Consider the following 21,428-nt stretch of genomic DNA (forward strand, 5'->3'; position numbering starts at 1 on the left):
AAAAAACGGATTATAAGTACTGAAGCCTACGCTATTTGACCTGTTGGCACAACAAGGTAAGCACAACTAACAATTTCTTTTTAAGACAATTGTGGTATTCTCGAGAAACAATCGGTTGTAATTCATTTCACTCACGTATTATACAGCAACCACACGTATAAAACCAAGTTCAATACAACAGACCAGTTCTTCGTCTACACTCACTTCTTCTGTCTCCGATAGTCTTTAGTGTACATACTGCCACCAAGCGTCCAAACTAAGATACCACAACAGTTTAGAATACTTACTTCTGTTTACTATTTTCTGCTTGCTAACGACTGCTCCCCATAGTGCATATGCATGAAAATACTAAAATGTGTAGATGGCAATACAATCACATAGGACTAATAATAATCAGCAATTTTTGGAAAGTGACAAAGACAAAACTTCACTTTTCCCACATGTTTGTTTTTTATTAAAGTTGCATAAAAGTGTAACAAAACTGGGCAAAAACAATACCTGTTGTTGATATTGCTACATGTGTTTGTTGGTTTGATTCAATCCTGCATGGTTTAGCTCTTCCATTTAGCTTCAGTGACAAGGGTCAGTGTAGATATTTTTTGCAATTCTTTCCCCATCAATTTAAAAAAAGAAAAAAAACCCCAAAGACTTCTTAATAACAGTCTAGGTACACTTCAAACCTGGATTTAGAAATAAAAATCCACAATTTTTGAGTGTGATTGCACTCGCCTGGTCGTGCCGTCCAATCTCCCTGCAAACAGGCGAATACAATCCCACTCGAAAAATACATTTGAGTGGATTTTTCTTTCCCTTTGTGTAAATAAATCCAAGTTTGATGATCGCTTTAAAAACACACCAGTATTCAAATGGTAAATGTCAAATGACAAACATTGTTTATCTAAACAGGATCACCGTATCAAGGCCTAAGTATTAAACACTCACTTCTAAAAAAAGACTCAGAATCTCATTTGTCTAAAAAAAACCCTCCGCCACGTGTCATAGTTCCGCTGGGTAACATATTTTACAGTTGTTACCTTTTTTCTAAAAAAAAAAAAAAAAAAGAAAGAGAGAGAATGTCTCACGTTTATTTGGTTTGTGGAACATAAATAATACCTAAGGCAACATCTGTTTCTTTAAAAACAAGGAAGAAAACATGTCAAGAGGAGAGCAAAGACAAGGGACACAATGGTTTGTGTGTGTGTGTGTGTGTGTGTGTGTGTGTGTGTGTGTGTGTGACAGACGGCTGAGCTCTGCTGTCACCACAGGTGTTGGCGATTGGTCACAGGAATCACAGCAAATGTTCTCCTATTGGCCGCCTATCAGTGGCCAACCAGATGGCTCATTCTTTGACATGATTGGCAGCTGCAGCTATGAACACACACATATACACACACACACATTCACAGCCGGGTGTGTGTGCACATGTGTGGGACAGCTGTGTTTATTCATGTGTTTCCGCATTTAACTCCAGTTCAAACATGAACTAGCCCTCCCTTTGTCCCGCCCCCTGATGACGTCATGAAGCGTCCACGTGGCTGTGGTGACATTTTCCCTGCTCATGTGACCACGATGAGCCGAGCACAGAAGAATGACGTGGGTTGAAGATGGTCAGAAAGGGAGGATAGCAGCATTTGCAGCAGGGGAAAAGGATCAAGAGTGGAAATAATAATAGTAATCATCATAAAAACAACAAGGCAGCTTAGTTGTGGGACTGTCAGAGCGAATGACATTTTAAAAACAGGAACCAGTCCTTTACTAAAAAAAAAAAAATCGACTTTCTCATACAGAACAGCAGAAAAGACCACCCCCACTCGCCCCAAAAAAGAAATGTGCAGGCCTCCATTATGGACCACAGTGCACATTATAGGAAAAAAAACTTTTTAATCTTTTTGCCTCCACAAATCATTCAACTCTGCGGACGCTGGTCTAAAAATACACCGTGTTATTGTTAGTGGTCAGAACCAGTCTTTAAATGCACCACTGTTGCAAATGCGTAGGGGTGACGAAAAGGAGGCGTAGGTGGTGTACAGTAAATATCACCCCCTCAACCCCAGAGGCAGACGATGAATTATTTTTTTTTACTAAAAGCCCCCCACTGGTGCTTCAAGCTGATTGCCTACTTTGTCCTCATCCTAGTTTCCCATGTGTAGATGGAATAAAGGAGGTGAACATATCCAATAGTGTTAGAATAAAGTAACAAAGAAGAGGGGAGAGGCTGAGTTGGGAGGAAGACGGGGATGAAGGGAGGTGGGTGAAGAGGAGGGAGGGACGTCATCATTTCTTCTGAGGCGTGGAGAGCTTCTGCATCCCTCGGATCTTGTCCAGGAGCTCTGAGATGAAGTCCTGGAGCAGGAGAAGCAGGATACACATGAATGAATGCACGCTCTTTGCAGTAGAAACGGTGAATAGTCCTGCTTACCTCAGTGGGTTTAAAGCAGTCCACCAGTAAGTCCTGGAAGACCAGAAGAGATCATTTGCATTTTGAGGTGCACTTTAAACATCTTAATCAGGAGTGTCCAAAATGTTCCAACCAAAGATGGCAGATAGAAAATGAAATCATGTGGGGGCAAATTTTTTTTATTTTGCATTTTGTAAACCAAAGCATGGTGATATTCTCAGAAATGATATATTTAAAGGAAAAACATCAGATTTAATTTATAGACGACAAAGCAAATTAATAGTATGAACTCTTTCTCCTGACATTACACTTGTTTTCCAATTTTTTTCGGTTTCTTCTCATATTTTTTTTAGTAATATTTTGACTTAAAGTGGAACTTCACTTTTTTGGGAATTTTGCCCATCACTCACAATCCTTATATGTGAAACATGAACACATATTTCTTACATTTCCGCATGAAAAAAACATGGTAATATGAGCTAGCTAACAATGGATGTCATGGTTAATACCTATTTTGATGCTAAAGCCCTCTTAAATAAAAACTTCAAAAAATGCCAACAGTATTCCATTTACGTACCTGACTTGATGAAAAACTATTTTTATCTGACTAACACGATGAATCATCAAATCATTTAAATAATCAAAATACAACAAAATACTTCAAGTATTACATGTTATCATCAGTGTACGTGTTAATGCATGATCACAGGTTTTTTAAGGGCTTCATAGTCAAAATTGGTGTATCCCAGTGATACCTCATATTAATGTATTTTCTCATGTTATAATGCACAGAAAAGGGAAAGAAATATGTGTTCATGTTTCACATAAGGATTGTGAATGAATGAATGATCGTGCAGTTCCCCTTTAATTCTGAAAATATGATAACTTTTACCAAACCTAATTTTCCAAAAATATCAACTTTAATTTTTTTTTTCAATATTTAAACTTTCTGCTTCTAAAATGACATTTTTCTCCTAATATTTTAATTTTATTCTCATAAAATAACTTTTTTCTCATATGATTATAATTTTTTTTCTTTCTTGATACTTTGACTTTATTCTCATAAAACAACAGCAATGTTTTCCATTCCTGCCATTTTCCCCTCAGACTTTCTTCCCATCACATTTGGACTTTATTCAATTAACGTAACTTTTGTTTGTTCTTTATGAAGAAATGTCATGAATATTTCAACTTAACGCCAATAATATTACATGACAACCGTTTCTTGTTCGATTACAACTTTTTTCCCTTTTTTTGGTTTTTCTTGTTAAATCATACTTCTGGACGAATAAAACAGGACACCCCTGATTTAGCCAGATTTATTCCTGTTAAATCAATAATTTTCATCCGATTTTTGCTGATGCTTTTGTAGTTTAATTGTATTTTTAGAATGTGCCGAGGGCCAATAAGCAGCTGCAGGGCTTCTAATGTCCCCTGGGTCGCACTGTGGATGCTACTGGTCTACAGCATCCAGATAGTGTCCTCCTACCTTGACCCTGGCGGCTCGCTCCACATCACTGGGCATGTCCAGCAGTTCATCCACATCTATCTCCAACTCCGGGATGGCCTCCTCCTGGGGACGACAGAAGGAAAGAACACTGAGCAAGCCTTGACTAGACACAGAATAGTTAGGAACCTCTTTTGGCCAGAAATAAGTCCTTCTTTTCCCCTTACAGTTAGCTACTTGGCCGCTAGAGGGCGAAGTGTTTCCATGAGAAGAGAAGCTGACATTTGTAGCTCTACAGGAGGTGGAAACATGTAATAAAAAACATTGTTTGATTAGATAAAAAATAATAACTGACAATGTTTTCAAACTGCCAGGTTATTTCTAAATAAAGAAATTAATAAACTGTAGAAGGGAACTGGCAGCAAACACTGAAAACATGGTTTCCCCCGCCTTTTCATGCTGCCCTATATTCGTATGCTTCTCCAGGAATCTCACTCTCGGCCCAAGTTGCCCACACCAGCTGTCTCCGCACCTGCCCAGTGCCACCAACACACACACACACACACAGAGACAAGCCCCGTGTGTGTCATATCGACTAAATCCTCTTTTTTTAATGTGGAAACTCTTCACCACAGTATCTGTTACACACGTGGAGATTAAAACTCCCCAGTGAAGTGTGTGTCTATGTGTGTTTGTGTAAGTGGATTATATCCTCAGCCTGCGTGTGTGTGTGTGTGTGAGTGAGATGTGGACAGCAAGAGCGTCTATAAAGTAGCAGCAAAGTATTAGGAGACATTTTCACCGCCAGACAGGCTGCTATCAGCATGTGGTGGCCATGTGCTACTAGAAAGCAATAAAAATCATGTCTGGAGAACAAAAAGATGGAAAACTCGATTGGTTTTTATGGAAATTGTGCAAGAAAACAGATGGAATACACATGTAAATACGTGGAGTCCAACATGCACCAGTTCTTTAAAAATACCAACTTGAAATCGATTTGAGAGTTGGCGTGAAATCAAAGAGCAAAGGGGGTTGGGCACCGGGGGAAGGAAGGAAGGAGGTTAGCGAGAGTATCGAAAAAAGGGGGTGGAAAAGTCCGGAAGACAGGCTTTGGAGGGGAGACACAAAGAAAAGCAGGATTCCCAAAACAATTCTCCAGACTGGCTCCAGTCTGGTTTCTGTGTGCGGCCTGGACTTGAAGATAGCTGCAAGGTATTTGCACACGCTGCAGTTTTTCGCCCTCCCAAACAAAGACAAAGTGCAGTGTGCTGCCCACATAGTGATAAGGATCACTAGCAAGTGGTGTCTAAAGTACGGCCTGGGGGCCATTTGCGGCCTGCAGCTGTTTTTTGTTGTTGGCAGAAATATAATTACATGTTCAGGAGAAATGTACATTACAAAAATGTCATAATAAGCGTAAACAAAATAAAAACAAATCAAGATAGGAAAGATAAAAAAATAGAATAAGGCATTGCCTGAGACAGCTATGAAAAAGGGGGACATGTGACCTTTGGTCTTGGACAAAGGTAATATTACAACTTTTTTCTTGTCACTCTACGAATTTATCCTTGTAAATATACGACTTTATTCTCAAAATCACAGATTTTTCTTTCAATGTGGGCTAATACTCCACTGTAGTAGTTTTGTTTGTTTTTAAAATGTGAACTGATAACATTTAGTAGTTTGAACAGCAATTTCTTATACTTTTCATTTATATTTATACATCCTGTGTAGTTAAAACAACAGAGTGTGTATTGTTTCATTGTTCTGTAGTTTTCATTAAAATATGCTGGCAGTCCATCCATTCATTTTTGATGCCACTTATCCTCGCTAGGGTTGCGGAGGTATGCTGGAGCCTATTCCAGCTATGGGCGAGAGGCGGGGTACACCCTGGACTGGTATGCCATTCATTCATTTTCTACCGCTTATCCTCACGAGGGTCGCGGGGGTGCTGGAGCCTATCCCAGCTGTCTTCGGGCGAGAGGCGGGGTACACCCTGGACTGGTGGCCAGCCAATCACAGGGCACATATAGACAAACAACCATTCACACTCACATTCATACCTATGGAAAATTTGGAGTGGCCAATTAACCTAACATGTTTTTGGAATGTGGGAGGAAACCGGAGTATGCTGGCACTCAAAAAAATCATCCAAAATCAGAATCAGCAGGTCAGGCTTTTTAAAGATTGGTGTCCAGAAAATTCTAGTGGGTGTAACTGTAGTTGACTAGCCAATGAACGTGTAAAATCATCAATATGCTGGCTGATGGGTGGAAGCAATGAGCAATGAAGTCGTGCTTTAGGTAGAAAAGTACAAAAACTATATATCAATAGTGCATCAATGTTGCATGTCAATACAGGAAGTTTGTGGTGGTTGATCTGGCTGCCACCTTGTGTCTTTGGGAACAGTCATGTCCAAGAATCACATCTTCATTGAAGGTAAATGTGAATGAATTGGATGGATATTATTTGTTATGGGAAAAATTGATTCGGTTAGAGTCCCTTTTGACTGAAAGAACAAGATCACGGATACAAGCTGTTGAAATGAGTTTCCTCCATCTGGTGGCTAGAGAGATGGGGAGGGGAGTTCAGAGTAGAACCGCTGTTCCTTCACATCGAAAAGGAGACAGTTGAGGTGGCTCGGGGATCTAGTCCGGATGCCTCCCTGGTGAGGTGTTCTGGGCATGCCCAGCCAGGAAAAGGCCCCAGGGCAGACCAATGACACCCTGGAGGGATTATGTCTATTTATTATTATGTATCTATTATTATGTCTCACAGCTGGCCTGGGAACACCTTGGTGTCCTCCCGGTGGAACTGAATGAGGTGGCCGGGGATCGGGAAGTCTGGGCTTCCCTATTTAGACTACTGCCCCCCTGACCCGGACCCAGATAACCGTGAGAACATGGATGGATGGTGTCTGTTTTGGTTAGAGTCCAGAGTCTATGCTAACCAAGGTTCTACTGCATTCTCATAACAGTGTTTAAAAAAAATACATGATGGGGGCATTTCATGGCTTGTTCTTATTAAATATAATACCACGCTTTCCTTTGAAAACTATTTGATGTATTTACGACTTTTCAAGGACTCTGAGAACATCAAAATGGCCACAGTGCACAATCCTATGATTTTTCAGTATTTTTCCGGCCCTCAGTGAAAATGTACACAAACAAAGTGGTGCACAAGAGATCCAGAAGGGCAACACATTTGAATGGCAAATAGAAGATCAGCTTACTTCCTGCTTGGAGGATCATAACAAGCCTGACAGCTCAATGATAAATCATCCACAAAGGCTTTATTTTATAATAAACAGGGATGAATGTGTTGTGTATTACTCCTAGTCAGTGTGTGCATATATTTATGTTCTTTTAAATATAAAACACGTTATTAATGAACATGAGATACACGACCGAGGTCAAATTTCATTAAAGCGCCAACATGGAAGCAGACATGCTGTCTGTGTGCAGAGTTGAAGCAGAATGAGATGTGACAGCATGAGAGCAGTTTTGTGTGTGTGTGTGTTTGTGTGTGTGTGTGTGTTGTGAGGACTAGGGAGGCCCAAGTAGGATTTCTCTTGGTGTGTAGTAGTAGTAGCAGCTGCAGGCTTGCACAGATCAAATGCCAGATATGGCTGAAAAAACAGAAGCTACACTCATAATGTAAAACATGCAGACACACACAAGTCCGCACACAAAATGGGTCATCACTATATATAATATATTTCAGGCCCGTTATGCTGCATGGCCCATGAAGCTAGTCAGGATTTTTCCGTTGGAAAAACCTGATCATGACTTGGCGGGATTTAGTCCAGCTCCTAATGAGCCTGGAATGACATGAACTTCCAATATGGTTCAAATGGAAACATTATACAGTAAATCCCTGCTATTCACAGGAATAACATTCACAGAAAAAATACAAAAAATTCCAACACTCAAGAAATGCTACTCCCACGTAGCTTCATGTTGGCATTCTCCAACTTTATTGATGTAACACATGGATAAGATCCAGCTCCAATAATCCTTCTCGCCTCTGTTTACTCGCCTCATTTAAAGGCATTTTAAAGGATAAAATATATAGGGAGGCACCGCTAATGAAAAGTGATGGATAGGAGGACAGCTGGAATCAGTCATGGTATAGTCGTTAGCTGTACTCTGCAGGAAGTCCAAGTTGATCCGGTGTTCATCCAATGCCGCGTCTACATAATCCACACCGGTTGCTTGTTCCAGTAAGGCTTAAGATAATAGATTTAAGGTGCTGTCCATCATGGTTAAGCACTGCCACGGTGGCGCTAGCGTTGGAACGTACAACAACATGACTCAATAGCTTCTCTGAAACTGTGTTCATGTGTGAGAACATTCAGTGAGTGAGTGACAACCATTAATGCCAAACGACAAATCTCATTCTGTTTAACTTTTTGTACAATCTATCCCAACAGGTGGTTGTGTCCTTATAGACAAGAGACAAAAAATATAAAAGATAAGATACTGTAACTTCCTTCTTGGGTGCATTGATTTCACATAGCAACATACAAAAAAAACGCCTAGCCTTAACAACAACACAGCACCAATTGCAACAGCTCCAAATGTAGCATTGCCATTCGGGAGTAGCTTGAGGTGTGTGGTGAAGCTAGTTAGTTAGTTAGTTAGTTAGTTCGTAGCGGGTCTGGTGTGGTGAGGTGTCACTACACCAGAAAAGTAGTTCTTTGGTGTTGTCCCTGTAGCTTTGTTAATATGCAGGTCACATTATGTAAATGGTACGCCGTTGCCAGTTTTGGGAATTTTTTTTTTCAGAAGGCTTTATAGGTGGAGTAGTTGCATCCCATTACGTTCATTCTTAGCTACTCTTATTTGGTTGTTTTGATATTTTTAGATGCACAGAAAAGAGAAAGACTGGTGTGTTCATGTTTCACATAAGGAATATAGATGATGGGCAAAATTCTAAAAAAAAATGCAGTTTACTTACTTACTCACTCACTGCAAGTTTTGAGGCTTGATTGAAACCGAAGCCACGCAGGGTGTAGCCATTTGACTGATGTGTCATTATGCTGTACATTTTATGCTTTATATGTAATTAGAATGCCACTTAGGGTGAATGAGATGGGTTTTCTGCAAAAACAACTAAAAAAAAAAGCACACGTGTATGATTCCCCCCGAAAAAAAACTGACCAAAACTCTAAATGGCAACTATGCAGGGATCCACTATAGAGCACTTTTTATTACCCCAATGTGCTTTAGTGTTAATGTTAGCTGTAATCATATTGTTTATGTGCAAACATTAGCAGGTCACTTTTAAAAGAAGGAAATCTCTCCTTTCCGTTCGGTCACAGCCATCACAAAGCAGGACGACAGTAACAGGGAATTGTTTAACGCCACGCGGCCTACTTTTCCTACCTCTTCCTGCTTTCCGTCGGCCTCCCGCCATCACTTCCTCTGTCTGGAGTGTCCTCCACCACCTCCCTCCTATCAGTGCATCCATCCCTCTCCCCCCACGTATCTCAAACAAACATTGTTGTTGATGCAGCGAGCAGGCCAGCAGCCATCCTGAAGTCTATATTTACTCTTCCTCACCGCTGAAAAGTGCCTTATGTCACCAATTTGCTTGACTTGCTTTGGGCAGGGGGGGGGGGGGGGGTGCATTTGCATTTGTCCTTTTCACACACACCTCAAGTGAATGAGTGTAAAAAGTAGTTGGGTATCGCTGGAAGACACGCAGCGCAATGCTTGTCGGTGGCCTGTGTGACCTACTTAGACATCTTTACACACACAAGACACATGGCTTGTTGCGCCATGGCGTGTGACTCATGGCTCGTGGGAAATTCCCATACGATTTCACATAAGTCTCTTATTTATTTGTCTTATAACAACACCTCAGTGTGGCATGGGCGTTCAAACGTTCTATACTGATGGCCGCATAGAGTAATATTGGATGCAGGATCCGGGCCGATACATTTTGTGCTAAAACCAATCCAATCTAGGTCGGTACAGTGGTTCCTTGATTAGCGGACGTTTTTAATGTCATAAATTCAAGCCAAAATTTTGTTTTTCGGTTTTATTACATTTTCCGTCTTGTCATGTAAGTAATACACAGCATCTTAATGTGTTCTTAATGTTTTATTATCCTCACAAAACGTCCTTATGGAAGAGGAACCCCATTTATAGCTTTACATGCATAAAATAATTCAAAATACTTACTTATAAATGATGAATGAAAGGGATGAATGACCGTTTAATGTTACTTTTACCTTCATGATGTGATGACTGTGGTGAATATTTCTTTAATTCAATTTGTTTCTCACCGTCTTTATCAAGTTGCACTCGTAACTTTGAGTTACTTTGCAGCCGTGATCATAACAAAAGCAGAAACACTAAACGCAAAAGCAGTGTCTGTGTTGAGTTCACTGATGGTAAAAGTATGCTTAACTTAAATGTATTTCAATGCATTTTTTGGATGTATAACTATAATTGTAAAACTTGTGTGTTACTTTTTGGATTAATTTGATTTACAGAATTTTTTTAATGAGAAAAATTGGTTAGAGTCTGGATTAAATATAGGATTAATGATGTTAACCAAGGTTTAACCTGGTTAGCGCGCAGACCTCACAGCTAGGAGACCCGAGTTCAATTCCACCCTTGGCCATCTCTGTGTTGAGTTTGCATGTTCTCCCCGTGCATGCGTGGGTTTTCTCCGGGTACTCCGGTTTCCTCCCACATTCCAAAAACATGCTAGGTTAATTGGCAACTCCAAATTGTCCATAAGTATGAATGTGAGTGTGAATGGTTGTTTGTCTATATGTGCCCTGTGATTGGCTGGCGACCAGTCCAGGGTGTACCCCGCCTCTCACCCGAAGACAGCTGGGATAGGCTCCAGCACACCCGCGACGCTCATGAGGATAAGCGGTAGAAAATGAATGAATAAAAACATACATTATGCTGGTCTTACAGCTTAATATATACCAGACTTCTGGTCACTTCTGATCTTACATATAGACAAACAACCATTTACATTCATAGCTATGCACAATTTTGAGTCGCCAATGAACCGAATGAACCTTGGAATGTGGGAGGAAACCAGAGTCCCCGGAGAAAACCCACGCATGCACGAGGAGAACATGCAAACTCCACACAGAGATGCCAAGTGGAGACTCGAACACAGATCTTCCCGATCTCCTGACTATGTGGCCAACATGCTAACCACTTGGCCAACACAAAAAGCAAAACTTGCAACCTGACATGCAGACTTTATTCTAGAGTTGTATTACAGGCGACAAAGGAAATTGGTATAGTATCTAATACTATACGCTAAGTGCCACACTCCCCCCCCATATTGTGATTCACACCAAAGTAATAATCCTACATTTTTTGGGTCAGACTTTGATATTCTGTAGAACCTGTTGGAAGGTTCTACAATGTGCTGTGACAATTTTTTGCGGTCAGATCTCACAATGTTAAAGAATCCTTTAAAAAAAAATCCTGGATCCAGACAGCGATCCGGATTGGCCCCAAAATGTAATCAGTCTTCCATATCCCATTTCCAACAACTCCTGAAAATGTAATTCAAATCAATTGAAGTTATTTTGAACACAAACAGAAACAGATAAACACTGGCAAAAAACACATGATCTCCACGCTGGGCCTATATATCTCAATAATAATGAATTCATTTTATTTTTCCAATATGCCAAGCTGTGGGCTGAAAATTGTGCCAGGGCTGCCAAACACCAACGTTCTCGAAAGACTGAAACCTGTGCCAACATGTATCCAACTGGAAGATGTTGGATCCATGGATCCATATGTACATGGAGTAATACGGAAGTTGATAAAGTGCTACAACTCGCATATTATGAGCTTAAATGGTGAACCTGGAGTATGCGTGCAAATACTTCATTTACTTCATGTAAACACGACTGCTTCTATCTGAATGTAGATTCAAAAGTCAAACAATCAGCGTTGGGAGTGATAAAGAGTCTGTCAGGGGTTATCACATCAGGGATGCACTGTGTCCGTCATCGCCTGCCGCTTTCCGTCTTCTCTCCCTATCAGCTGTTGTCTCTTACAATAACAAGCATCCGTTTTGTCCTTTGTGCATTTTTAGGAAGATTAAGGAGGATTTTACATTCCAGAGTGATGGGTTGGAATAGCTTCCTGTCTTGTTGTCTGGTTTTGAATGATATGTACATTACACTTAACATCTTCACTTCTTTCTTCACCAATGGTTCCTCTACTGGTCTGAAAACAGTAGTATCTGTTTTCAGTCCAAACTGTCATACCGGACTCCAAGACTTAAGCTATTCTGACATCGCCTTCTGCCTTTATGTTCTAAAACTTCAACCAATGCAACACAAAGCCCTCATTCAGTCCACTCTGCCATATCGCCTTGCAGCGATATCAGCGTAGATAAAACGCAAAAACAGTCCTGTTATATCATGTAATGGGAACCAGAACCTCCAGAATGAAATGATAGCGTCTCATGCAGGGCTGCAGAAAAACATCTAACCATACAGGCGAGTTTTCTCGCAGCAAAGCAGGAATGCATTCATCGCTATAGTCACGGAAGTACAGTCGATTTGTCACACCACTCGGGTACATACAGCAAAAGATTCCATATAATTGTTCACTCAGTAGCACCACAGTTGGCTCAAAGTGCCAATGTCACCCAAGCTTGACCCTCCAAAAGATGCCTAGAGTCATAGCTGCACCCTGTCACGGTTGAATGATTCACTCATCGGCTTGTTTGGCCTGCCCCAGCGGTTTCCTAGGTTGCTTTTTTTAGTTGTTTAATTTTGTGTGTGTGTTTTGACTGAGCATTTCCCCTCAGGGTCACATCCACCAGGGACATGTCTAGCACACCATGCTGTCTAACCATCTGGTGCCGAACAACAGACAATTTGTTGTTAGTGAGAATAATGCAATATACAGTAGATAAACCCAAAAACACAGCAGCTGATGTATATTTCCCTTTTTTTTTTTTTTTTTATTGTGTACTAACCAATGAATGTTGTATTTTGGTGTGTCTTTTATTCTGTTTACTTGCTCTATTCAACTTCATTCTTTTGTAAAGTGTCTTTGAGTATCTTGAAAAGCGCTATACAAATAAAATGTATTATTATTATTATTATTATTATTATGAATCAAAGGTGTCCTAACATTTTCCCACTGAGGGCCACTTTAGATGCTAAAACCAATCCACTGTATGTAAATATATGCTAAACTATCTCAACAAAACATCTGATTCAAAATTCAAGAAGTTTGTCATGTGCCGAGTAGAAACCCAGAAACACTGAGCAATGAAATCAGATTAGAATAAATAAAAAGATAATTTAAGACAGTATATACAGTAATAGTGCAGTTACAGTTTAGCTGGTGCAAAAAAACAGTCCTAAGTATTACAGCTTGTATTGCAGAGTGTAAGGGCTGCAGAAATATTTCACAATGTGGCTCACAGCTCTAGTTCGGTCATTCTCAACTGGTGGGTCACAGAACAGTTTTCAGTGGGTGACAGGGTTTTGGCTAAAAAAAAAAAAAAACATGTCTGTGAACACATCGGTGCTATCCGCTTGTTATAGGTGACTTGGTTATACTTGAACAGCATAGAAGGACATTGAGTGTGGGCTTAACGTTCCATCCGTCCGAGACACTGCAAGATATCCACATAACAAGATGTGTGATGTGTGCCTGGGGGAATTCCACCCACAATAAACGTAAAGTATGACACAGGTCTTTGTGATGTCACAGTGTGCCGACAGTCAGCGCAAGCTGTCGGCCCTGCCCCACTTGCCTTGTCAGAGATTTCACCGTGTTAGCAAGGAGCATTGGCTTCTTACTGGAATGTAATGGCACGCACCAAGTTGCGCCAATGATGCTAGGAGTGCACTGGGCCGGCGCCAGTTGATTCCACTTCATGCCAAAGATTATGTGATTGGGGTTTATTGGCTCGCTGTGGCGCAGAATTAACGGCAACATGCCGAGCGAACATTCATTCGGCGCCACAGCAAGCCAATCACATAATCTTTGGCGTGAAATGGCACCAACTGGGACCGGCCCAGTGGACTCCTAACATAACCACTACATACGTATTATTTTATAATATTGTATTTTACAATATGCTGGGAGCTAAAAAAAAAAAAAACAAACAAAAACAGCTGGGCCCTGAAAATGGCCCACGGGCCGCATTTTGTTTTTTACAGCCCTTTCTGTGACATTTATGATTATCCATGTGACTCTGGAAGTGAAAAAGATCACACATTCTCACCACAACCAGAGATTAAAATAAGAATGCATACAAACAAGTCTTAGAGCAGATTAGCATTATGTCACAGTAGGCGAGCACACGCTAAGCATAGGGCGTCAAATTCGTGGAATCCATTCATTCATTTGCTCTGTTGATGGTTCAAAGACTGCTTACGTGCAGCCTTAACCTGCTGTACAAAGTGTTATCTTTTAACTAGGACTGTCAAATGATTAACATCTCTAATCCGATTAATCACGGTTTACAAATTTGCCACAATTTGCAACACGGAAGCGTTGTTGTTTGTCCTGGAGCTCTCAAAGGTTGTAAGGCGTCATGGTGAGACAGAGCTGGGTGTCCACAATCTAAGACCCTCAGTTCCGATGCCCATGAATGGACTTTGCGTGAGTGTGCTTCATCGAGAATGAGGAAGACTGGCTTGTTGTATTTCTTACTGTTTTAGAAGTACAGTCATCCTTCGTTTATTGCGGTTGACTGGTTCCAGGCCTGAGAATTACATTTATGGAATGTAGGATTCAATATTCGTAAATATTAGTTATGACATAGAAAACCTGTTTACAAACTTTTCAATCCATTTTTTCTTTTTTGACAGCGCACTTCCTGTGGTGGCTATTTTCTCATCATTGTATTGTAATGGCGGGTTTAAATGGTTATTCATAACAATAACAATAACAATAACATCTCACTCCTTTTTGGTCTCCCCCAAAAGTCCCTCCGCCGAGGGTGGAATTGAACCCTGGTCTCCTAGCCGTGAGGTAACCACTCGACCGCCGTGCCGCCCCCTAACAAATTCAATTTTTTATTATTATTATAAGAGTAAATACGCCATTTAAGATGTAAATTAAACTCCTACTTGAGTCTTAGCTTATCATGGCTTATGGCCCCAACAGTAGCCTGTGTTATTATTATGATTATTATGGTATTATAATTTTGCCTGTTTTAAGGTACTTTAAACCAACAATAAATGCCTGTTCCGGCAATCATGTCTTGTGCTTACTGACACCTAATGGTCAACATATACTACGATAAAATGCTTAGCCGTGTTGAGTTGAAAACGTTTCCGTGTGGATAGCCGCTGAGAAAGTTCAGGCGACGGCATGGGCACCGTCCCTGACACAACACTGGTCTTATAAACCTAAGTAATTGCCGTAGCAAACAGCTGCACCCAATTACATCAGGGTAAAGTGATCGCCTCTTACCTCAGGCAGGAAGTGCAGCATTCCAAAATAAGAGGGCAGGCCAGAAAGTGATGAAACGTGACAGTTTTTGTATTTTACTTTATTTAGTTAGTTCATTTAGCCATTTTTATGCTTCAAAATGCTCAAGTCAAATTGTTGTGGCACAGCAAAACCAAAAAATATCCATGCATATCAACTTTACTGCAAAATTTTCCACACAAGAATATAAAATTGTACTACCCAATGGACCTGATATACTTTACAAACAGGCTATCAAATCCACAACAGAACACTGAACAAGAAAGGTGCACCCAAACGCTCATTTAATGTTTTTGTCAGTTGCTAATACTTCCTCTTCCCTAATACAGCAGTAAATGTGGTCACAGGAGTCCAGTCCTGTACTTTATCCCCGACAATCCAGCCGAGTTGCCCTCACTAATATCTCCTCCTATAAATTAGCTACGCATATATAGCTGTGTTCATGTGAAGGGAAATGTCTCATCGGTGACGTAAGAGCCTCGGGTTTGTGAGCATCACATCTCTGGTATGGCCAATGATCCAAGTAGAAATAGTGCATGTAAACAGGACTTCACATCCACGTGTGAAAATGGAACACACTGATTTATTTAACCGTTTATTTGAGGGAGGCACGGCGGTCTAGTGGTTGGTGCGCAGACCTCACAGCTAGGAGACCAGGGTTCAATTCCACCCTCTGGCATTTCTGTGTGGAGTTTGCATGTTCTCCCTGTGCATGCGTGGGTTTTCTCCGGGTACTCCGGTTTCCTCCCACATTCCAAAAACATGCTAGGTTAATTGGCGACTCCAAATTGTCCATAGGTATGAATGTGAGTGTGAATGGTTGTTTGTCTATATGTGCCCTGTGATTGGCTGGTGTACCCTGCCTCTCGCCCGAAGACAGCTGGGATAGGCTCAGCACCCCCGTGACCCTCATGAGGAAAAAGCGGTAGAAAATGAATGAATGAATGATTTATTTGACTGTGAAAAGGGACTATGTCTTATTTACTTACTTTTATGCTCCACGCAGATCAATAATGCTGTTTCATTTGTTAATGTTGCCAGGCACCATTACACAAATAACCCCCAAAAAATTTGCTAAGTGCTGAGTTGAGGAGATTTATGGTATTTTTAATGCTATTTTTACCTATGTTTGCAACTTTAAAGGCTTCAATACAGCGTGACGCCTGTTATTATTGATGGTGACAGCCGGAACCCTGAAATACAGTCAGCAGCTCACATGATGGTGTCACACAGTCATGAAGGGCAATTAGATTGTCTGCAAGCGGCAGCGTGGAGTATCTCCATAGTATACCATCCATTGGTTTTGCAGAAACCATTTTCTCCTTATTCCTTCACCCTTAGCTGACAGGCAGCCCTTGGTGACACGGCACAAAACGACAAGCTCGTCAAGCCAAGCCAGTACTGAAACACAACACTGGAAAGAGTGAGGTCATCCCTGCGTGCAGCAATAACCCAACTTGACCTCAGACAAAAATCATGCAATATATTCTTCTTTGTAGTGTGATATTAAAATGCAGAATTCCAAACTACTGTAGCTCAACACTGTAACCTGTTTACGGTGTTTGAAACATATTTCCATCACATAACATGTATGTTGGCAGCCTGCATGGTCGCATGCTCTCAAATGGAAACTGGAACTGGAAGTCATTCTCCCAAGCTTCGTCAACCATCTCTGACGTCATTACGCCACAAGTCTCTGATTTTCTTATTGATCACGGATACACAATAACCCACCATTTGTTTTTTGTGGACTTTTTGTTTGACTTATTTCTTTCATGAGTGTGTGTGTGTGTGGTGCGTCATGACAGGGAAAGTGCTGTTTTGATGTTGTTTATGCATCGAGGTAGTGTTTAACTTCCTGTGCATTTCCTGTGACAAAATGCCTAAACAATCAGCTTAATGACTCACATCCCTTTTTCTCTTTCTACAACCATGCCTTCCCTCCCTCGGAATTTTTTCTCTCACTTTAGTCACCTCCACTCCTTTACACAGTTTAGAAAAACACAGTACATGCTGACTCACCATCAAACTGGATATGCGTGCACTGCATGGGGCCACATGTAACCTATTAACACAAATGTGTGTGTGTCTGTGTGGAGAGGGGGGGGTTTGCATGTAGAAACACACTGGGGGTCTTTCAGTCCCGCCGTGTGCAACAACCACTCTTTGTAGTGAAGCCTGAGTCAATCACTGTTTGCTACGTTTAAGGCCACCAATGCATGTTGTGTATGCGCACAGGCCAAACTATGAAATGACACTTTCCTTGACACCATGTCTCAGCAACAGCATAATTAAGATGCTTTTTTTGAAGTTAATCAGAGTAATTATTATCATAATTGTTAGCTGCATTGGCATACTGTGGAGAGGCTTAGGGATGCTCCCATCTGGATTTTATGCTGCTGATTCCAATACCCAGTGAAATCGGCTGATACAGATATGGATTAATTATACTTTTTTTTTATTAATTCATGATGGGTGTTATAGGCCAAGGGTGCCGTATAATGGGAAAAAGTCAGGACAATTCCTAGGTGCCACAGGGCACAAAAAATAGGTAGCAGTAATTACTAATAAAATTCATTCATTCATTCATTTTTATTGCTTATCCTCACTAGGGTCGCGGGTGGTGCTGGAGCCTATCCCAACTGACTTTGGGCGGAGTACCTGGAGCACGCACGGGGGAAAACATGCAAACTCCACACAAAGATGCCCAAGCGGAGAACCAACCCCAGGTCTTTCCTATCTTTCCACACTTTAAGTTCAGAACAAATAACACTCGTCTTTTATGTCTTTGCAGTGATCCTGTAGTCTATGTGTAAGTGCTGTGCAATGCAAGTGTAAGAAAGTATAACAGGAGTGTAAAGGTGACTATAGGGGTGTTATTTCATGTCTACAGGGCTCTTATGGTAAAATGCGTATTTAGAAAGGTTTTCTACGCTGTATGTACGCAAATATTCAAGTTATTAATATTGAATCCTACTTTGAGAAAATGTACTGATCGCGGTCGGGTCTGGAACCAATTAACGGTGATAAACGAAGAACAACTGTAGTCTATGTTTAATACAAAGTCAATTCTCATGTCATGGAATTCTAACAAAACAGCTAATTCCTGGCTTAACATTGAATTATTTAATTTAGCACATAAAAAGTTGTATGTCTATGGTGATTATATGAATACTGTATATTACATTAGTATGACATCGCTCATCTTGCTTTGGTTAGCAAGACTGTGTGTATTTACTGACCGGTAAGCAATAGTGTGCGACTTCCCCCGTTGACTGCATTCCTGCTCACCAATTGTGCCTTGCGGAATTCCCACTTGTAACCCCATCTGTGTGTGTGTATGTAGTATCCTGGGGTTCATGGATTGGTCTGCCCATTTGCTCATCGTCTGGTGTTAACCAAGTACTGGAAGGTCTTTGAACGCAACTTTGGCTTTGTTGCTAACAAACAAGCTGGTTACTAAGGAAACTAGTTGAGACAGCATTATAAAACCAGTCACTTTGCCTTAAACATTACAATACCGTAATGGCTCTTTATTAAAATCCTGAAAGAATAACGAGAACGGAGGCGATGGCTTTTCAAGGACGCCACGCTTTGCTGCCATGGCGGCAGTCTCCTCGCTGTTTAGACTGATGGAGCAGGTGGCTGGCTGAACGTCCAACATGTTGGCAGCCTCGAATACCAGGCCGACTGGTGGAGTTCTTCAAAAGGAATCTTACCATTTCCCTTCTGAATCGACTCAAAAAGGCTTTTTTAATGTCAATAGTAGAAATGGCCTCAGTCAGACCCTAATAAAGACACACATGGCGAACAAAAGAAGAGGGACGATAAGCATTCCAGCTTCTTTGTCAAAAATTACGGGGGAGGTTCTCCTCATATCCGCTCTGAGCTGAAGCGGCTTCTCTGGTTTCATTGTTCGCAGCACGTGCGTCACATTTCCCCCCGTCTCAATGAGCCCAAAGTGTCCCCACCATTGAAGCTACTGGCAGCCTTGTTAGAGGGGTCGGGTTATGAAAAGAAGCTGCATAAGCAGGGAGATGTTCAATGACTCCAAGAGTTGTAGTGGACTCAAATGCTTTGTCGGGAAGCGACTACCAATCCGTTAAGGAGAGGTTATACTGGAGTTTCCCTTTGAATCAAAAATTTGGGGAAAGCCATTGGATGAATCTTTCATACTTTGTGAGGAACGAGAACCAAGTTGGGGAACCTAGTACCTTGGAGATGTGCAAAAATCCCCCCAGACACACTCCAAAATCTTGTAGACAGTATTCCCAGCATAGTGGGAGCTACTAAAGCTGCCAATGGGAGGACCTGGTCCACATTTTCCTTCATCTTCTATTACACTCCATATTGTGTACTTTCCTGCCTGCCCTGGTCTCAGAGGCACATCCATTATTGGCAGGCAATCAAAGCACATTGATCCCCAAATCCTCTCTGGGCCACTTAATCACCTTTAAGTGGTGAGTAGAGTTCCCAGTAATTCACAAAAGGATATTCCACACTGATACAAACGAGGAGCACATCCTATATGAAAACCATGTGTGCCTCCCGAACCACCACGGCTCCGCAAGGAATACTCCCAACCTGCTAATTCACTAAGAATAGCATGTGGGTCAATGACAGCTCAGCAGCGTTGACATGAGCTTCCCAGCTTACCAGGGAAAGTTGACGGCACGGTGTGGGTTTGATTTGTAGAAGGAGAACCATCACTAGTGGGGCATGACAGGCAGGATGTATCCTTGGACCCCCCACACCGGGCCATACATAGTCGGCGGCTTTGTCTCATTTCCTGTCCCCTAGTAGGCCATGTGATTGACAACACCCATTAAATAGTTGGTTTTTAAAGCTCAATGGCATGCGTATTAGTAGCTATTTTTGCTAGTCTACCCCACAAAAGACCAAAAAAGGTTGGCCCTCATAATAATAGGTGTCTATCTAAATGCTATTACTGTGTCTGGAGGCCTGCATTAGGCTAAAGATGTTAAATAATGATGATATTTCCACACATACCCAGTTCTAGATGGATATTGCACAGGTGTGCTTTAAAGCTCTCTCAGCCAATCAGCTTGCAGAACGGTCTGCCTGTCAAGAGGATTTTGCCTATAAAAGCTGCACGAGCTATGAATAGCCTACCTGCAACCTGTAGTTTTGGTTGGAGCTCCCACATTGATGCATGAACATGTGTAATTGCCCATTCATGATTCTACAAGATGGCATTAGTACACCATGGAGGGGGTACAGGCAAAAAAAAGCAATAATTATACAAGACATTGATGCACTTAATTAGAGCGGCTGTATCACTTAGCAGGGCCGCCTGATCGATAGCTTTGGTCAAATGGGGTGTTTTACAGTACCTCGCAGTCGTAGAGGTCCGTTAGCTGGTCGATGATCCACTCCTCCAGGTTGAGTCTCTTCCTCAGCTCCTTGCGGTCGTATTTGACGGTGACGCGTCCCTGCTTGCGAACCGGGGTCTCGGGCTCCTCAGTGGTGCCGGCCGGCGTTTGGAAATACACCCGGGGCTGAGGGCTTGTCTCCGGGCTTGTGACGGCCGCCATGATGGTTCGGTTCGGCGGACGAGTAGATCGGGGTTGGGGGTGAGGGGGGCGGGGAAGCGACGCTTGATTGTTCGCCTTTAAGCGATGTAGGAGATCGGCAAAGAAAAATCCTGGTAAAGGAAAGAAGAGCCGCTTTTGTTGTCCGTGAGACCAGCTCGCCTCCACTTGGACCCGCAGATTCGCTCCCACGTAAAATATGTAACCGGCTTATTGGGCTATTTGCAGCATGCAAACTCTGCTTATATATAAAAAAGAAGAAGGCAGTCAACTCTTCTTTATTTAGTACAAAGGCAAGGTCCTCTTTCTCGCTTCACTCTTTCTCCTCAAGCTTGCATTCTCAGCGCATGGACGAGAGAGCATCTGACGTAGCACAGAGAGAGAGAGAGAGAGAGAGCGAGAGAGAGAAACGTTGACTTTTTTGTCCCCTCCCTTCTTTAAAACTCAGTCCACGCCCACTTGTGGGGCGGGCTCCCCTTTCAGTCTTCCCAGGTTTCCCAAGCGCCCTCACCATTATTAGTGTATCAAATACACCCCTTATCGTTATATTGTTATATTGTATATTGAATAAG

At 41.7% G+C, this 21,428-nt stretch overlaps 1 protein-coding gene across 1 annotated transcript; it reads right to left on the reverse strand.

Moving 5' to 3' along the window:
- Positions 1 to 1,046: 1,046 nt before the first annotated feature.
- ppp1r14bb (protein phosphatase 1, regulatory (inhibitor) subunit 14Bb) lies at positions 1,047 to 21,219 on the reverse strand. The gene is made up of 4 exons (XM_058068974.1): positions 20,659 to 21,219; positions 3,888 to 3,971; positions 2,420 to 2,452; positions 1,047 to 2,343 (listed from the first exon to the last, which is right to left on the reverse strand). Exons 1-4 carry the CDS (start codon positions 20,857 to 20,859, stop codon positions 2,275 to 2,277), a joined length of 387 nt encoding a protein of 128 aa, XP_057924957.1. The 5' UTR covers positions 20,860 to 21,219; the 3' UTR covers positions 1,047 to 2,274.
- Positions 21,220 to 21,428: the final 209 nt, after the last annotated feature.

This window comes from Doryrhamphus excisus, chromosome 3, assembly GCF_030265055.1.
Source record: "Doryrhamphus excisus isolate RoL2022-K1 chromosome 3, RoL_Dexc_1.0, whole genome shotgun sequence".
Classification (NCBI taxonomy): Eukaryota; Metazoa; Chordata; class Actinopteri; order Syngnathiformes; family Syngnathidae; genus Doryrhamphus; species Doryrhamphus excisus.

Coding starts and splice junctions, on each gene's coding strand:
- ppp1r14bb (XM_058068974.1), bottom strand. CDS start 20,859: ATGGCGGCCGTCACAAGCCCGGAGACAAGCCCTCAGCCCCGGGTGTAT. Junction 2,453..3,887: donor AGCGAGCCGCCAGGGTCAAG/GTAGGAGGACAC, acceptor CTGGTCTTCCAG/GACTTACTGGTGGACTGCTT. Junction 2,344..2,419: donor ACTGCTTTAAACCCACTGAG/GTAAGCAGGACT, acceptor CTCCTGCTCCAG/GACTTCATCTCAGAGCTCCT.